Source organism: Esox lucius, chromosome 12, assembly GCF_011004845.1.
Source record: "Esox lucius isolate fEsoLuc1 chromosome 12, fEsoLuc1.pri, whole genome shotgun sequence".
In the NCBI taxonomy this organism is placed as follows: domain Eukaryota; kingdom Metazoa; phylum Chordata; class Actinopteri; order Esociformes; family Esocidae; genus Esox; species Esox lucius.
In genome coordinates, this window is record NC_047580.1 from 28,428,673 (window position 1) to 28,447,106 (window position 18,434).

The window sequence follows — 18,434 nt, forward strand, 5'->3', positions numbered from 1 at the left end:
TGAGAACTATAAACATTGGCCTTTTAATTTTTTTTTTCTAGATCTGGAAAGAATAAACATGTTTTGATCTCACTGTGTAGTTACTTTCAGACCAAAGTGTAATGTGTGTACCATTATGCACAATTTAGAAACATTTATCTAGTTCCTGGATTGGGGATTAGTAACCATAGAACCTGGAACCCTGTACTGTTCCAGGTATGCTGCTTCCTTTCATTGTATTGAATGTGAAATTAAATCTAAGCCTTTTCTCCGTTCTCTTATCACCAAGTAAATGTTATTTAACAAATTAAACATTTCCTCTGGACTTCCAAAAACACCAATATTTAACATGAAAATAATGAGGACCGACATTTTGGCCTCATTCCAAGCAAATCTGCATTGAATAATTAATGTAGTAACTTGTTTTTTCTTCTAATAATCATACAAACCTACTGTTGTGGCCCTGTGCAATGCATTTAACCAGAACTGCTGCTGTAATTCAACCTGGATTAGACAGACCTGTTCTTCTTCCTAGGGAAGGCCTGTCTGTTCCAAAACATGTCCGTCACTGTTAAAAACTCCACAGGATCCCCCTCCGAGAATGCAAAGAACATTAAACCTAATCCAGACATTTGTGACATCTGGATTATTACGACTCAACTGTTGGTTGTGTTCCCGGCCTGTGCCGCCAGTCCCATGCAATTTAATCCAGAATGCTGCGCCCTGCCTGGTGTTCAACCTTCCCAAGTTCTCCCATGTCCCCCCCCCTCCTCAGTTCACTCTGCCAGCTTCCAGTTGAAGCTCACATCCACTATGAGGCCATGGCTTGGCTAAGGCGCTTCCCCACCCTACCCTCAGGCAATGTTCAAACCCTGCATCCCAACCCGATCTGCCCGGTCAAAACGTCTCTGTCCTTGCACAAAGGTCATGGAACCGCTGGCACTATCTCTGCCGATTCTCAGAGAATATATGAAACATTGCCTCTTTAGGGTACCTAATATAACTTTGGGACTGAGAATTTATATGTACACATGTTTTTTTAAATTGATGAAGATATTGGAAAGTATTTGAATATTGTTGTCAACAGTATTCGGATACTTTCCAATATCTACCATCAACAAATTAAAAAATGTGTTCAAAACGTTCAAATGATGGTCCAGTGATCTATGGTACAGACATACTGCTTTAGACATCTACTTCCCTCAGGAAAAAACACACTTTACCACTTTATTGCTCAATAAAGCATAACATACCTGAATATATATATAAATATGTATATCAAAATATTACAAGGGAAAACAAATTGTAGGCTACTTATTAGTTGAAAATATGTTCCAATACAAATAGTTTATTCCGGACACAATTTTAAAATACTCAAGTACACAGAGAATAATAATTTCAATTAAAAAGAAATCAAGCATGTTTTATAACTCAGGTAAGCATAATAAAATCAGAAGTCTAGTCCTGTACTAAAAAGCAAGCTTTAGGAAAAATATCAATTGAAAGTGCTATTTAGACTAGGCATAATCTGAGAAATCAGCTGGGACAGTAGTTACTGTAGTATGCATGTAGGCTTTTTATAATATAGTAAATAATCAAAAGGGGATCTTGTTGACTTTTGTATTAATGCAACCATTCAGATTGAAAACCTTTATTTAATGTAACATCAGAAACTGACATATTCCCCAGCTCTTAGAAAAAACATTAACTAGAAACTGTAAGCATTTGTAAAACGTGGAGGGTTATTGTGGAAATTTGGAATTTTGTGGAAATGTTTTTGTAGTAAAAAAAGAATGTTTTATTCATCAATAGCACTTCTACATTTTTACAAGTTGTTTATATTCAGTAGGTATCTGCAAGGCACAGAGGAAACGATTTGTTTGTGAAGAAACATTTCACTCTGTGATATAATTACTACAATTCAGTCCTCCAGAAGTTCCTAGATAGTGGTGCCATAAGCTCCTGTGGGAGTTTTAAGATGGGAAAAAATTACAAATGTTTCCTTCCTTTCTCTGTTTACAACAGTGATGTGCTGAATGAGGAAAAACAGGAGACATGAGAGAGACAAGCCGGGTTTTCGCCCCAGCCCTGTATTTACGTGCATTTACTATTGCCTAGTGGCCAAGGCTATCACCCAATTCTCCACTGTTCTCAACCAACGTGTACTTGCGCAGTTCCCACCATCCGTTGTATGTTTTGTTTAGATTAGAAATTCCCTTCGGCTGATGGTCATATACATCCAACGCATTGACATCCGTGACAGGGAGTTTGCGTGTGTACATCATTTTGGGAGAAGGGTGGACGTTCTGGAGCCAAGAGTCACCAACACATACCATAAAAAAAAAGAGCCTCTCATCTCATGGCCTGTCTTTCAGCCAGTGAACGCAGCCCATGCTTTGCTAACAGCGTTTGGTAACAGCAAAGTTTTTGTTTTTCTTCCGCTTTCCTCCATGGACCTGGTCTTACGATATCTAGTTTAGTCTCTACGTGACACTGTGACACCTACGAGGCAGCGATGTCCGAGTGACTGGTGCTCGTGTTGCTAAGCTTGCGTTCCTTTTTGCCCGTCCGAGGCGCTCCCGCGTTTGGGGCCGACCCCTGGCGGCGCGGCCTCTCCGGGCCCTCCTGGGGCGTGTAGCGGACGACGGCGTTGATCAGGTTGGCGCGGAAGCTCTTGCTGAGGAAGTTGTAGAGGATGGGGTTGGCGACGCAGTGGAACAGGGACAGGCACTGGACCACACTGTAGGAGAAGTAGAGCACCTCCACAGTGTTGCAGCTGAACACGTGTGGGTCCAGGTCATCCACCATCATCAGGAACATGACCATCTGGTACGGCAGCCAGCAGACCACGAACACCAGGGAGTACACGTGCACCAGCCACACGTCTCGCCTCCCGTCCACGTCCGGGGAGGCGCGCACCGCCCTGGCTATCAGCACGTTGCAGGCCACGATGACAGAGGCCGGGCCCAGGAACTGGAAGAGGAGGCAGAGGAAGGAGATGGATACGAACCACTCCGTGTAGCTGTTCTCCGGCATCATGTAGCAGCCCGGCTCGTCCCACTCCAGCAGGTCCATGTGGATGTTCTCCAGCAGAGCCAGGAACAGGGACAGGAGCCAGAGGCCACCGCAGAGGAGCCAGCGGCGGCGCTTGGACACGGGGAAGCAGGCGGGAGATGAGGGCCGGGCCAGGGATAGGTAGCGCTCCAGGGTCATGAACGCCAGGAAGAAGGAGCTGCTGTAGAAGTTGACCACGTAGATGAGGTGGGTGACTTTGCAGAGGAAACGGCCCCACAGCCACACCTTGTCCAGGGTCACTTCCAGCATGAAGAAGGGCATAATCAGAACCACCATCAGGTCCGACATGCTTACGTTGATGACGCAGAACAAGACGCCGTTGGCGGAGTGGCGCCGGCGCCAGTTGACCCAAACCACCAGAATGTTCTCAGCCAGGCCCACCATGAACAGCAGCAGGTAGAGCAGAAACAGGGCGATGCGCCGATAATCCTTATCCAGGTCGATGGTGCATTCGTACACAAACCAGGGCGTGTTATTGAAGAAACTGAACGAGGAGTTGTTGGAGTCTATCTCGTTCATGTTCTGTTGAAGGTGGAGGAAATTGTTGGCAGAGTTAGTGGTTTATAAGTGGTCTAATCAGATTAGGCATGCATTACATATATGTAGCCAGTTAGGGAAGGGCATTGGTCAAGCAACCTTCTCTGTCCGGTCTCTAGTTGGCCGATTCAGCCCGAATAGTCTAACAGCTCGGTTCAGTAAAAAAAAAAAACGAATAAAATACAATTATAAAAAATACAATACTTTTTATGTAAGAGCTATTTGGGGGGGGGGGGGGGGGGAATGTTGCAGGGATGGTATTTCTGCCCAACTGCACTTACATTAGTGCAGTTAATCTAAGTGCACATTTTTATCCTGGTCCTGACAGGAATCAAACCCACAACCCTGATGTTGGAAGCACCATGCTCTGAGCAAGTGAGTAAGAGGGACCCTAAGGATGCAGCAGGTCGCATGGCTAATTTGATTGGACTGTTTACTGACAAATCAATACATTGGTTTCCTAACACCCACGTAATCAGACCAACATTTTTATTTTATTTTCTTTTTTTTACAAATATTATTTAAATGTTTTATTAAAAGGACTGCATGGGGACTTTAAACCGACCCAACAACATGTTCTACATCGAGATAAACTAGCTCATTTGAGTTCTCGTCAGTTTTCAGTACTCCCATTAAGTCACAAGGTTGGAAAAAAATTAAATATAACCAAAACATTCAATGTATTAATCAGACTATCAATTCTAAACGAAAAGATTATTTCAAATTCTACTAGTGGCAAGGAACAGGAGGAAGCCATACCAATGATGTGCTGTGTCGTGGACAGCCTGCTGATCGATAATGGATGGTGGTGGCGGGTCCGTCAGGGTAGTGATTCTTGCGGGCTAGCAGTCTGTCTTCCTGCTTGGGAAGCAAGCGTTGCCACAGAAGACCGAGAAGAACAAACTGGCTTTGGGATCCTGAAGAATCTGCTTGGTTTAAGCAGCTGACGTGATAGATGAAGCCCTCTCCTCCCCTTGTCCTGTCCCCTCAAGAGACAGAGTTGACAGGACATCCTAAGATGTGGGTGGATGTAAGTGGTGCATAGCAGGGCAGGGCAGGAAAGCCCTCGACGACATTCCTGATACTGGGATCTACAGCCTGAAGACACTCAGCAGCTGGTCAGCCACCCTATAGCTGAGGGCATGTTTCCCTTATACATTCGCCAGATAACTGACTACTGGAATATGTGATAAAAAAACACCACTGACCCCATGTTGAGTCTATCTGAACCCCGCTGAGGAAAACTTTGAGGCCGTCCGTAAGGTTGTACGATGTAAACCGTGTGAACTCTATGACTGCATGCATTGCTTTGTCTTTCCTGAAAGGACGTTCCATCTCATACTGTAAACATTGATCCAACCCTACTACACACAGATTTGGGCAAATTAAGACTTGTCTAGTTTGAGGTACTTCAGCTTGGATTGGTCAGTTTCGATTTAAAAAGGGCACACCTTCACAGTTGTAGACGTGGAATGTTTCTTTGACTATGGGAAATAAATCTATTTGAATATGATTCAAATCTCAGACCACTCATCGCCTTATTGATAAATAACATTTGCCTGCATATTGTCTCCTTGGAGTCAGCTGAATTAATGTTTCTTTCCTTCGTTTTACGTGCGCTGCACAGGTGACTTAGGAGGCACACATATGAATACCCAAAGCCCTCCAGAATGATTAGATCCCAGCAAGGACATAGCAGGGAGAATGGCCAACTAAGAATCTACTCTCCCCTCAGTAACAGCTACCATCTTAGCAGGGCAGCACAATGAGCTAAATTCAAATAGAAATGGCAAAATAAACATCCAATGTTCTCAGCCACACAATGAAAGTTTAATAGTTTACCCCCCCGCCCATTTTGCAGCTGCTTCCCCCACGCCCCACTGAATGTCCTCAGTTCCTAACGCAGTGACGTTATATGTACAACTCACAGAGAACGCGTAAGAATTTGCGAGGTGAACACGGTCTCGCACAAAACCAAACATTGGTAAAAACACATTTTTATGTTCATTTGGTGGTCTAACGAACAAAAAACAGCGACGTAGCCAATAGGACAATGCCAGGAAACCCACTTAGCAGCGAAGAACCAGTGAAGCGCAGAGAGAGTAGGGGGACATAGGAAGCCTGTGGTGCATCCAATCTCACTGAGGAAATGAGCCCTTTAACCTACCCCCCCCCATGCCACCCGTATTCTCCCTCTCTCTGATGGTAGTCCTCAGCAGCAACTCTAAAACCACTTCTTCATCAGCAGCGAGGCCGGCGCCACACTCATCCAGTCACGAGCAGTGTCTTCCACAGTCGGTATTTCAACAGGTTGTCTCGTTCGCCTAACCACGGGAGTTACGCTTTTCCCGCAAACCTTGTAACACTGACGTGACCCACGGGCCGACCTATAATCCTGGGGCAATTCATCGGGAGGTGGTGTGATAATGACCAGTCAGCACCATTGTTCGGGCCACAGCCACCCCTGCTCTCCAGGGGTCAGAGTGATATCGAGCAGCGTCGAGATAACAATTGTGTTGGCCGAGCTTGATGTTAATTGTGGATTAATGGGATGTGTCCTGAACTCAGTGTTCCGACTGCCGCCGCCACCCCCCCCCCCCCCCTCCGGGTTGTCAGCATTTCAGATAGCTTAAGGCAAATATTTATCCCCCCCCCCCCCACCCCTGTCTGTCCGTCCATCCATCCTGCTCATTTCCCTTTGTTAAGAGTATTCCTCCTTTCCTAAAGCAACAGGAAGGTGTCAGCAGAAATATGGCTTCTGGAAAGGGGGTAAAAACGTGGCCCTGACCTCTTCCGCATGGGCTGTTTGGGGACCAGCATGTTATCTGCAGACAGCTGAAAACTGAATTACCCTGGTGGTACAGTACCAATAACCCAACTAACACCGCTATCTACTGAACCTCTATCCCAACTAACACCCACATATACTGAACCGCTAACACCACTACCACTTCCATCTACTGAACCTCTAACCCAACTAACACCCACATATACTGAACCGCTAACACCACTACCACTTCCATCTACTGAACCTCTAACACCACTAACATACCCATCTACTGAACCGCTAACTCAACTAACCTCCCATCTACTGAACCGCTAACTCAACTAACCTCCCATCTACTGAACCTCTATCCCAACTAACCTCCCATCTACTGAACCTCTATCCCAACTAACACCCACATATACTGAACCTCTATTCCAACTAACACCCACATATACTGAACCGCTAACACCACTACCACTTCCATCTACTGAACCGCTAACCCAACTACCACCCCCATCTACTGAACCGCTAACCCAACTACCACCCCCATCTACTGAACCGCTAACCCAACTACCACCCCCATCTACTGAACCGCTAACCCAACTACCACCCCCATCTACTGAACCGCTAACCCAACTACCACCCCCATCTACTGAACCGCTAACCCAACTACCGCCACCATCTACTGAACCGCTAACCCAACTACCGCCACCATCTACTGAACCGCTAACCCAACTACCGCCACCATCTACGGAACCGCTAACCCAACTACCACCCCCATCTACTGACCAATGAACCAACCACACCTAAACCACCAGGGTACTTCAGACAATAACAGATAAGGGAAAAATCTACTTGTGTCACAAACAGAAGACACCTCTCTTTTAAAAGCACAACAACAAGCCCTGTCTTTCTGAATGGGTGACCCCAGGTGGTGGTGGAGGGGGGTGGGGGGGTGGATGGGGTGGCAATGGGTGATTTAAAACTCCAAAACAATCAAATATGCTGGTGACATTGGAGATTGTGTTTCAAACTTCCATGGTGCAGTTTTATCAGTAACAGATGGTGATGAATTCCAAACAAGCCAACCTTACTGCCCAAACTGTGCTTTTATGTATTCAACACTACGAGGTAAAGAGACAGGACTGCGCAGGTATGAACCTTTTACTCAAACCATAGAATGTACCCAGTTCACAGACCTGGCAAAAGAGACTGTTCTGTATGACAGTAGAACAGTGCCGGTGAACCTTTGAACAGTTATTCACTTTTATGACATATATATATATATAAAAAAAAAATATATTGAACACATATCAGAAAATCTTTGTAAAATATATTTTGGTCCAAAAGCTGATTTGCTAAATTACAAGATGTGCAACTAAATGGTCACAAGGCAACATATGCATATTGTACCTACTCAAACATTTCAGTGTATTCAACTTGTTTAGCAGAAAACTCTTAAATCACATCTTTAAGGCTATTAAGTTGCACGAAGCAACCAAAACATAGTGCTACAATATGTTCTATGAGTAACACACAATACCCAAGGTAGCTCTTATGTGAAGTCTCTTAAAATGTCATGACAGTAGTAATAGTTGTAATTCAACATCAGAATTTACCTCTACTTATCATTAGTTGTCCAGTCCCAGACACTTGAGTTCTCGCCAACTCCATTACTGTCATGGTCAAGCCAGAATTCTGGCCTGACAATGTGACAGAGTGAGTTAGTAAGATGAGGCAAATAGACAGGCAATCAGGCTACATATATTCCACAACACATTAATTATTGAGCTGGGCTATTCTTTTTTTTTTTTTTAATGCTTGGTTTGAAGGAGCAACAGTGAATGCTCAACCGTTCAACTCTTCCAACTCCATTCACAATAGCCTGATTCTCTGCATTATGCCAAGTCAATGAGATGACTGTATGGGACGTTAATGGCAAAACCCACAACACTTTCCCATTGAGACAGATTGCTGTTGTATGTACTGCAAGGTTCATTGCAATGACACATTCCCTTGTCCAGTTATATTAGTGTATTCAGAAGATCTGACCAATCAAGGGTTGTGTTCAACAGAATGAAAATAACCATGATTTCTCATTGGACAAGTTCAAGTACTTAATTGTTAGTACCTCCCAGTTTCACTTAGTTAAAAATTCTCTTGTTTGGTACCTAATGGGCATGACCCAGGATTTCAACTAATTTAAAGGATCCGTCTGAGATTCAAAAAGAAAAGTGGTCACATTTTCAATCCCAGGTTGCCCATTTAAGTCTAATCAATCCTTTTCAGTGTAACATCTCTATGACAACATGAGCAGCATAATCAGCAGTCAGAGTGCTTATCAAAATGGAATCACATTCATCCTATAAAGCTATAAATAAATATGTAATGCATTACAACAATGGAAAGTCTGTAGACCAAACCATCCCAAATTTGTTTAACATTTTTCGGGGTCAATGTTTTATCGTATATAAAGTACATCTGAGAAAAAGTATAAAGAAAATCGTTCAACTCTATATGGGAAAAGGTTGGTTGGTGGTGGTGGTGGTTAAAATGTCCTGCTACGCAAAGATGTTGGAGATGAAGTCACGAAATCGCTTGGCATATTGTTCTGGGTGGACAGTGGAGATTTCAGCACCAGCCTGCAGAGAGTGGCACAAAAAAGCTTAAGGTTATGATAAGCCTCTCCCTATCATCATAGGAATAAGTAGTATCAATGAAATGCACATTTTACGTTATAGTTGAACAAACAGGCTCTCATAGGACACGAATCTGCTTTATTCTCAGAGATGTAATAAGCACAACATAAGAGCAATAAAGGGTGGATGTGGTACACTTCCTGACCAATATACTATATAACAGCAGTTCAGACACGATGCAATGCAGGCTTTAATTCTGAAGGAAAACAAAAGAGCATTCTACAGAAATTAGAGATACTGTAGCACAAATGTAAAGATTAGGAAAAGGGTACAAATTAATATCCAATTGAGCACAGTGGGACCAAGGAAGTGGAAGCTGCATCACACCACCCAAGAACTGCTGAAATGTTGGGGCAACACTCTTCACAACCTTTCCCTAATGGAAACATCTTTCCAAAGGAAACACTCTCCCCATCACACTTATCTTTGAATATTTTTGCCAATTTTTTCTTTGATGACATCAGAAGTTCTACTTTTCCATGTTAACCCTATTGCTGTTCATGTCGTTGGTGAGCGGCGTTTGCTATAGCTAATGCCGTTTTCCTTTCAGAAGAAAATGAACGCTTTTTGCTGACTGCATTTTCTTGCCTTTTCCAGGATATCACTTATTTACCCCTTGGACAGTTGGGGAGAAATAAGTGCTCAGCTGTTTAGCCTATAGACTTGATCCAATAGCTTGTGGTTAAGGCTGGCATTGTGTGACAGTGGTAGGTGTGGGTTTTTACACATTGTAATAAACGATAAAATACTTGAAAAGATATAGATCTTCAAAAGAAACAAAATACACTGAATAAAATATGACCATAGTATATAAAATTGACATTGTCCTGAGGTTTTCACAACTGAAAAATAACAATACGCTACTCATGGAATAAGTAAAATGTGTCTACAACAATAATAAAGTAGACTGTCTGTAAAGAATAAAAGTATAACTAACAAAATAGCTGCTAAAATGAAAAGGGATCTAAATGCTATCTAGCAGGAAAGATCCTTTCTTCATCCCTTTTCACTCACCCCATGCTTGACCGTTTTGGCTGCGTGGGCTGCTTTTTTCTTGGTGTCATACTGTGTCAGAACATCTATCAGACCCATGAAGTACACCTCCTTATGAGGGGCTCCTGCAGGGGGGGAGAATACAGATGAATAAAGTCACTTCACTGGTCATAATTCAACTGCTTGAGTTAACCTAATACCTGTCGCATGTTTCCTTTGAACTAACCAGGGGCACTCCTGATGGCATACACATCCACATAGGGGTCAAACTCCCCAGGGCCCAGGGGTTTGCAGGATGCCATGTAGCCAGCGATGCCCTCAGGGGAGGTGCCATAGGAGCCCACGTTCAGGGCCTGCGTCAGGCCGTTCTCAGGCTCCCCCTCCTCGTCATTAGAGGGCTCCTCTCCCTCCTCCTCCTCCCGCTCTGCCCGCTCCACATCATGGATACCCAAGAGGAGGCTGTAGTCCATAATCTTCAGCTTGACGAGAAACTACAGGACACAGATGGGAGAGGACGCTTGATCGGTACGGCTGGAGATGGTGCTAACAAACAGTCTGAAAGCTCCTACTGCCATCTTGTGGTCGATTCTTAGAATAGGAGAGCATGTTCTAGAACTGAAGAGGCAAATAGGTGCGGTTAAATATTGTAAATGGAACTTGACCACAAGGGGGGGGGGGGCTATCACAAATCCTGCCCCGTTGCCTCAAATCAAATTAGCCAACATTTAAGATGTCATTGAGGTATGGATGACAATTCAATATACAGTATGTTCATGTCAGTCACAGATTAATCGATTTCCAATTATAATTTTTTTACAGACTGACGACTACTAACACTTAGTTTGCAAACTATCCCAACAACGTTTGAAAACAGGGGATAGAAATTAGCAGACACTTTAAAACCTGAAAAGGATAATTAGCGTTATGCACCAAAACACTGCCAAATAAATTCCAACGTGACTTGAATAACCAGTGTGGGCTTGTTACAATAAATCATGACAGATTTATCTATCACCCACAGTTGGCATTCCCATGATCCCTTTACCGCATCTATGCTAAAGTCTAATTAATCCAAGTTCTGGGAAATGTTTCCACCTCACCTCTACATCTCGGTTAAGTTTTTCCATAACTTTCTCTTTCTGCTCCTCGTTCACATACACCTTCTGCATGTTGTTTCTGAAATCCATGTCCTTGTAGGTAGGAAGCTCTTTCACCTGAGGAACAGTGAGAAAGCATTGAAACATATAAGAACTTTATAAATTCACCCTATTTGTCATTACATAGAGCAGGGATAATAACACTTCTCTTTTTCTTTCTTTCTACTTGGTAGTTAATTGCTCTCAGCTGGTGCCCCAGGTCAGAATGATTCAAAACCAGAAGTACTTCAGCCCTACAGGAACAGAGTTGCATGCCTCCAACACAGCAACCTCACCCACAGGCCATTACACACAGCACATACAAGACCCACAAAACAAGCATTCAAAGTTGAACTTGAGTGGGAGTGACAATCATTTCTATACGAGTGATTTCTGAAGTCTGATAATGTAAACTAAAATGTTGATTATATCCAGTCTATCCTGAGCCAGACACCTCATAATACAAACAAAAGCTAACCAGCTAAATCTGGTAAATTTTTTTATGACCATTATTAAAACCCATTTTGTCATCCCTCACGATTTCGTGACGTTCTATTTAGTGACTGGCCTGATCGCAACATCACACCAAGCCACTTAACACATCTTCGGCAAGTACACAATGGAGGAAAATGCATTTCCCCACCAACAACCACAGCGGAGCTCACAGGTTCCCAACTAACTAGAATGTGTCCCTGGAGCCCTAGACAAGACACCCCCACATCCACCCTAGACAAGACACCCCCACATCCACCCCGGCCAGCACTGACCTAATTTGACCCCCCTAATGAAGTAAATCTGGAAATATCTGGCATGCTATGACAAGAAGAACTGACTTGTTCTACTAAATTAGTGCACTATCTATAGAGACATCTTGGCAGTGGTATCCACTTTCTGTCCAAGAACATTACACTGTAGCTACTGGTGCTTGAATGTACAAGACATACAGGGGAAGGAGGTTTGGGAGATGAATAAGTTGACAGACTATCCCTGTTGTGTTGGAAATGTCCAATTTCTTATTGGCTAACTAAAGCCAAATCTGATGGATATTCCCTACCAGACCTTTTGCAGATTATTGATATAGAGGCTGAGCTATGAAAACACCAAATACAGTGAAAACTTAGTAAGACGAGTTCCTCAACTAAGAAAGCTTACCCGCTCTTTGTCGCTTGCTTCACGAGACACCAGAGAGCCCTGAGCAAAAACAAGAATTAAACAGGCAAGGTCAGGGATTACACAACCTCAGTGTAAAACGAAGTAGCAAATGTAAGAAGCACTACAGAACGACCAAGTGCGCAAGCAATATAAATGCAGGCCAGTCTAGGGTTTCCAGGAACTTTCCCAAAATGCCCAGGCTTGCCAAGAATACTGTTAGTAAACATTTCAGAAACAAGGGAAATACGCAGGAAATCCGAAATCAGTCCAACCAGGATTTCCAGAAAACCTGTGAATTTTAAGGGGAAAGAAAGAGAGTGCGTCTCGTCTCACCTTAAGGTCATACTTCCTGTGCACCACCAGTCTGTGGCTAAACATGTTCCTCATGACGATTAGGTAGGTTTCCTCATTCTCCACGCCTACGCGGTACATCCCTAGGAACTGGGGCAGCAGAGTGCTACCATGGCACTTCACTATATGCTGCAACCAGGAAGATGAGAAGATTAATGGCAAATGGCCTACGATTGGGTCTGAAACGGCACACACAGGACCATGGTCAAAATGAGCATTCCTCCCTCACCAAAAAGCTCTTTAGCAGAATGAGTTGGGATCTTGAGCAACTTGTATTTTGGCTGATGGGGCCGAATGACAATGTCAGTGTGAATGTGACATTCGCTAATCTGGAAGAGGTGCGAATTGCTCTTGCGTCTGAGTGCAAAATATTGCCTACATTATGTGCCTGGTCCTTTACATACAATAGGGAGAAGGTTGGTACCTGCTGAGATCGAGCTCTGTGAATTTAGAGCAGAAATTATATTCAGCACGTTACTGTTCTTCCGTATTTTTCCTTCTCCCTCAAGAAAATACAACAACTAAAACTGTCTCGAGGTGGGCTTTAACGAGTGACAATGAATATACAAAAGACTGATAGCCGGATAGAATCAAGGCAAAGCACGAGATTCCCTAGGAACATTCTGAGATCTCGGGCAGCCGCACCGAGAACTGAATGAATAAGGAATGACGGAGACACGTCTAGTAAATAGAAAACGCACGAACGCCGAAAGCAACAACCACGACGCCGCAGCGCAAATGTCATCCACTCTGACCCCGTGGAAAAGGGCATAGGAGGCAGCAACACCCCGCGTGGAGTGTAGGTGGAAACCCTCTGGAATAACAGAACCAGGCGCCCTGTAGGCCAAAGTGATGCAGTGACAAAGCCAGTGGGAGAGATGCTGCTTAGAAAGCGGACGACTCTACGTAAAGGGCAAGGGCGTACCGGGTACAGACAGTGGAGCCTCTCGTCCTCCTCACGGACGTGCGGAGGAGGGAAGAAGGACTGTAAGTCGATAGTCCTCGACCAAAAAAACCTGGTGATAACCTTGGGTACGAAGGACGTAAAAGGTCTCAGCGTCGCGCAGTCCTCTCTGATAACCAGGCAACCCAGGCGCACTGAGAAAGCGCAGAGCTCACTCACTTGCTTGCTTAGCAGAGCACAAAGCGATGAGTAAGGCAGTCTTAAGGGAGAGCAACTTAGGAGAACACTGCTGTAGGGTATCGAATGGGGCTTCACAGAGAGCGCCCAGCACCTTAGCAAGGTCCCATTGTGGAGCGCCCATCCTGGCCACCGGGCGCAGACGGCGCATACCCAAAAGAAAACGGTGACGGAGAGGGTGGCTGAAAACCGCGTTTCCATCAAAGCCCTCATGACATGCAGAGACGGCCGAAGCGTATCCACGGATGGTCGAATGAGGCAAAGGCCGGCGGCGTTACCTGGCATTTGATCTCGTCATGGCAAGCGGGATGAGAAGCCACCACGGTTACGTCTGTAACAACAGGTGAACTCTCAGAATTCTTGGTAGCCCGCGAACGGCGGGAGAGAGAGGAGCCCAGCATTTGCATGCACGAACGTTTTACTGACGGCGAGTGAATGCAAACAATTCTGCCGGGCCAGGCTGAAGCAAAAAGACTGAGTAATCAGTAGACACTCAGCAAGCATTTGCTGAATAAAAAGGGAGGGCGTTCTCTGGTCTCACGGGTCCTATATAGGGGCAGGCGTGCCCTGATTGGCTGTAGCATCTTGCATAATGAGTTTTCAGTACGTTCGCGGCCGCTGCCAGGGTAAACCACTAGGAGCTAAAGCCCCTCTAGGGGGCGGAGCTCCATGACATATAACTAAGTATATATCCTTTGGACCCAGTTTTATATTGAAAAAAAAAGAAAAAAAACACTCCCACAGGCTTTGAAGTGAGGCAACCCGAAGGTCAATCAATTACCTGATGGTATTCAGACAGGATGCCATGCGTATCAGCCACATCCTCACTAGAGATCTGCTTAATGATCAGCGTGCGGTCGTAGGAGGTCAGGAGAATCCCCTCACCCTGGGCTTCCCCGCCTCTTACAGGAGAGCTGCGGGTCAGTGACACCTACAGAAGAAGAAAAACAAGGCTGCATTTAGAAGTTAACATAGTCCCAATTTCTTTGTACGTTTAATATGCAGCTCAGCTGGTTAACTTTCTTTTAGAGTAGTAACTAAAAAGAAATCCATCCATACACACAGGGAGTTGATGGAAAAAAATACTCTTTGAGCAATGCCAAGATATTAAATACATGCAGTGGATTGAATAAGTATGCAATTGGGAACTGAAAAAAGTTTGCATAAGTCTATAACGAACAAATGCAGAAAAAATGTAAGGGTAAGAAGACTTACTGAAGGCAATATATAAACACTCATACCTGGTAGTCGAGGTCCTCAATTCCAAAACGCTCCCTGAGATTTCGGAACACTTGGGGACAGTACTCCTTAAACTTGAAATGTCCTGGTAGATTCTCTCTGCATGAAAAAGGAACACGGAATTCAGAAATGTGCGGTGTTTACTCCGCTCTCCAACACGCCATACTTCTGTCCAAGCATCTTTCTGACATCAAATCATTGCTTTTGGCAGGTGTGAAACATGGGAAGGGTTAACTCACTTTAAAACAAAAACCGGTCAAAAAATAAATAAATTTAAAACAGAGTATGTCGCATCGATCAGAAACATTTTAGTGTCAATATGGCCTAACAAGCCCACAAAGCATAATCTTTTTTAGCGACTTTTGATTATGTAGAAAAAAATCTAATAACCGTTTTAGTATTGGTTATAAACGCCTGAACACCTGTTAGCTAACTTAGTCTGTGTTACGGTTAGGATTAGTTAAGAGTTCTACAGCTGCTGTGACTGAGGGAGAGTGAGCCACCCCTGCATCAGGAGGAGAGATCGAAGAGATCTCCTGAAAGAAAAATATTTAAGCACTGTCCATGTACCCAGAGTTTTGTAGGATGAAAGGAAACATTCAAACCCCATTAAAAGGGAATGTCAGAGGGGAGGGACTTCTGGCCTTCCTATCCAATGGGTTTTGAGAAAGAGACAAGGAGAGAGGAAACAGAGTATGCAATTCATATCTTCCCTTTCCAATGCACCAGACACTGACGTCAAACCATACTCAAGACAACACACGACAGGCTTCAGTCAAGGCAGCTGGATGTCTTGAAAAAGCTTAAAAACTAGGTCAAATAAGTTATTTCAGTTGTACTTTAAACTGTAGTGAGATATAATTAGCTAGTCCCTGACCAAGTCTATGTATAGAAAGTAGACATGTATAAGGAAACATTACTTGTTGAAGAGGTGGTTGTTGACTTTGATCTTAGTGTTGGCTTTGAAGTCATCAGGCAGAAGCATGACAGGAACAGGCACCTGGTTTAGGTCATTTATCTGCATACAAACAAAAAGCAGAACTCCTACAGTCTTGTGGAATATGCCCAGTCCCGTAATTGCTTTCTCTTAGCCTTGCTGTAGTTTAAATATACCAGCATTGCTATCTGTTGTATTGTATTTCTTGTTGCAACACAATAGTCTGCAAAAAGTCAGAAGTGTAGTAGTCATGTAGTTCGGCTGTAACATCATGTGCTGGTGGTTGATCAGGGGGGATGTGTGACTGCTCAGCAGTAGATGGTTAAATCATAAATTCTGATTTTCTACCTATTAACCAAGATGACGGACATACATTGGCTATCAAAAAAAAAAACTGCATTGACTATGTAGTAGGGGTGGATATTGACAAGTACCTTGCGATATGATATATATCACGATATTAGAACTGTATCAAGATACTTACTGAAGTGCTAAAGAAAACCTCAATATTAGGTCATATACTTGAAAAGACAATCTTAAACTAATCCACATGAGCAACCCCTAATAAAAAAAAAGAAACACTCATTTTGAAATGACTTAGAACTTCTAAATGTAAACCTTAAGACCCCAACAGAATTCTAGAGTGCTGCTGTTGATTACTGAAAATTCTCAAAATAAATCATATTCTCTCACACATTTCAAACAAACAAAGAGCACGTACAGTTCTTTAACTGTATGGAGAACAAAACTTATGGCCAGTTTATTTCTTACTCACCTTGACATCATAATCGCTTTCAAGGACGTTCCTAACCTCTTATCACCGAACACAGAAAATATCTTAAACGTAAAAAGTCGAAGCCGCTTTGGCGCTAGCATTCTGAGTAAGGAAATTAATAAAACAACAAAAGTCAAATTACAGAATACCCTTAACTGTTTTTTAATTAACGACGACATCCATGGGAATACAGTAACAGGCTTTCATCAGGTAGATTTTGTGATGTATACACAACCAGTATTGTTAAAGAAACACGCACATTCGGCGACCGCTGCAGTAATTTAAAAGACGGCTGTGGACAGCATAACAAACTTCGATTCTAGAGATCAGAATATCGATACAATATTGTAAAGAACATAATCGCGATTTTACATTAAATCGTTGTATTGGCACAGCACTTCTACGTAGCTACATAAGACTGGGTAGCTTTACTGAGTTAATCAATTGTATAATGTACTTTTAACTACAGATTTATTCAGAGTCCTGGCAATAACACACGTTACATTCTGCCCCGTGATTGGTTTAACGTTAAAAATAATAGCATTCCGTGATTGGCTTAAACACACAACTCCCTGGGGTAGATAACAGTAACAACCCAGGGTACGACATAACGATCTACAATAAAGTTCAGCTAGTGTATTGAGACATTTTCAGACGCATGAATAAACAGTTCGTTTTATGTCGTTGAAATCTAAATAACTAAACAAACACGGAACTATGAGGAAGTGAGTCTAGAACAGAAGCGGATTTGTAGAGTATTCAATATTATAACGTTGTGAAAGTTAGAAATGGCAAATACACAAACGTTGCAAAAAAAAGTAAAACGAGCTAAGTTTGTCTCTGTGTCTTCGGCGAGCAGGACACATGAACCCCAACGCAATGTCCAGACTCGCAAAGTTCTCATTGTTACTTACAGTACAGTATTTGCTACCCGGCCTTGAGCAAAGCCCATACAACAACTTATATATCACACTGTCCGTGATGGTGTGACAGTCTTCACTTGTCAGCTGTCGATGGAAGTTAAATATCATGCAAAAATATGTTTAACTAAGCCTTTAGGGCATCTGGCATGTTAGCTCATAGAACAATAAACTACAACAAACAGTCGTTTCCTTGTCTAGTTAGTTTTTTTCTGAATGCGCATATGCCTCACAAACTGCAGCATGTACACGCTGACAATCTACGCTGGTAATGACAGTTAGTGGTTGCTAACTAGCTACTGTACAGCAAACGAAAGATTCAGTAAGTTAGCTAGTTAGCTATCTACAGCACAGTAGCAAATAAGCTAGGCTACTAAAACGGAGGGACAACAGCTAGCTAGCTAGCTAACCTTTCATACTCACCGAATGATTAACACCCCACATAAAAACGCTCAAGACTGGGTCGCTGGCACGAAATACCTTCACCTTCTGTTGCACAAAATGTTTCTTCTTGGTTTTAGTTTTTGGGGCCAATATCACCATTGGACTGGAAGCAGAATTGCTAATAGACGCCATCGTGAAGTTTGCTTGGCTTTCCGTTGCGCGAGAACTTTTTTTTCTCGCAAACTGACTTCCCCCTGCCACTTCGGCTGCCGTTACACAGTTTATTTTTTTTGTCCAATCACATCAGATCTTTTTACATCCGATATTTTCTCTTCAGAGCTGATTTGAT

General features: G+C 43.3%; 2 protein-coding genes across 2 annotated transcripts; both read right to left on the reverse strand.

The window, feature by feature from the left end:
• Nucleotides 1-1,307: 1,307 nt before the first annotated feature.
• Nucleotides 1,308-4,984, reverse strand: gpr182 (G protein-coupled receptor 182). Its single transcript, XM_010875233.3, has 2 exons — nucleotides 4,351-4,984; nucleotides 1,308-3,576 (listed from the first exon to the last, which is right to left on the reverse strand). The coding sequence occupies exon 2, from the start codon at nucleotides 3,571-3,573 to the stop codon at nucleotides 2,482-2,484; it is 1,092 nt and encodes a 363-aa protein (XP_010873535.2). The 5' UTR covers nucleotides 3,574-3,576; nucleotides 4,351-4,984; the 3' UTR covers nucleotides 1,308-2,481.
• A 2,464-nt stretch (nucleotides 4,985-7,448) lies between these two features.
• On the reverse strand, nucleotides 7,449-18,424 carry pip4k2ca (phosphatidylinositol-5-phosphate 4-kinase, type II, gamma a). Its single transcript, XM_010875235.4, has 10 exons — nucleotides 18,125-18,424; nucleotides 15,990-16,087; nucleotides 15,072-15,168; nucleotides 14,612-14,761; nucleotides 12,672-12,818; nucleotides 12,339-12,377; nucleotides 11,151-11,264; nucleotides 10,277-10,541; nucleotides 10,072-10,175; nucleotides 7,449-9,000 (listed from the first exon to the last, which is right to left on the reverse strand). Exons 1-10 carry the CDS (start codon nucleotides 18,275-18,277, stop codon nucleotides 8,920-8,922), a joined length of 1,248 nt encoding a protein of 415 aa, XP_010873537.1. The 5' UTR covers nucleotides 18,278-18,424; the 3' UTR covers nucleotides 7,449-8,919.
• Nucleotides 18,425-18,434: the final 10 nt, after the last annotated feature.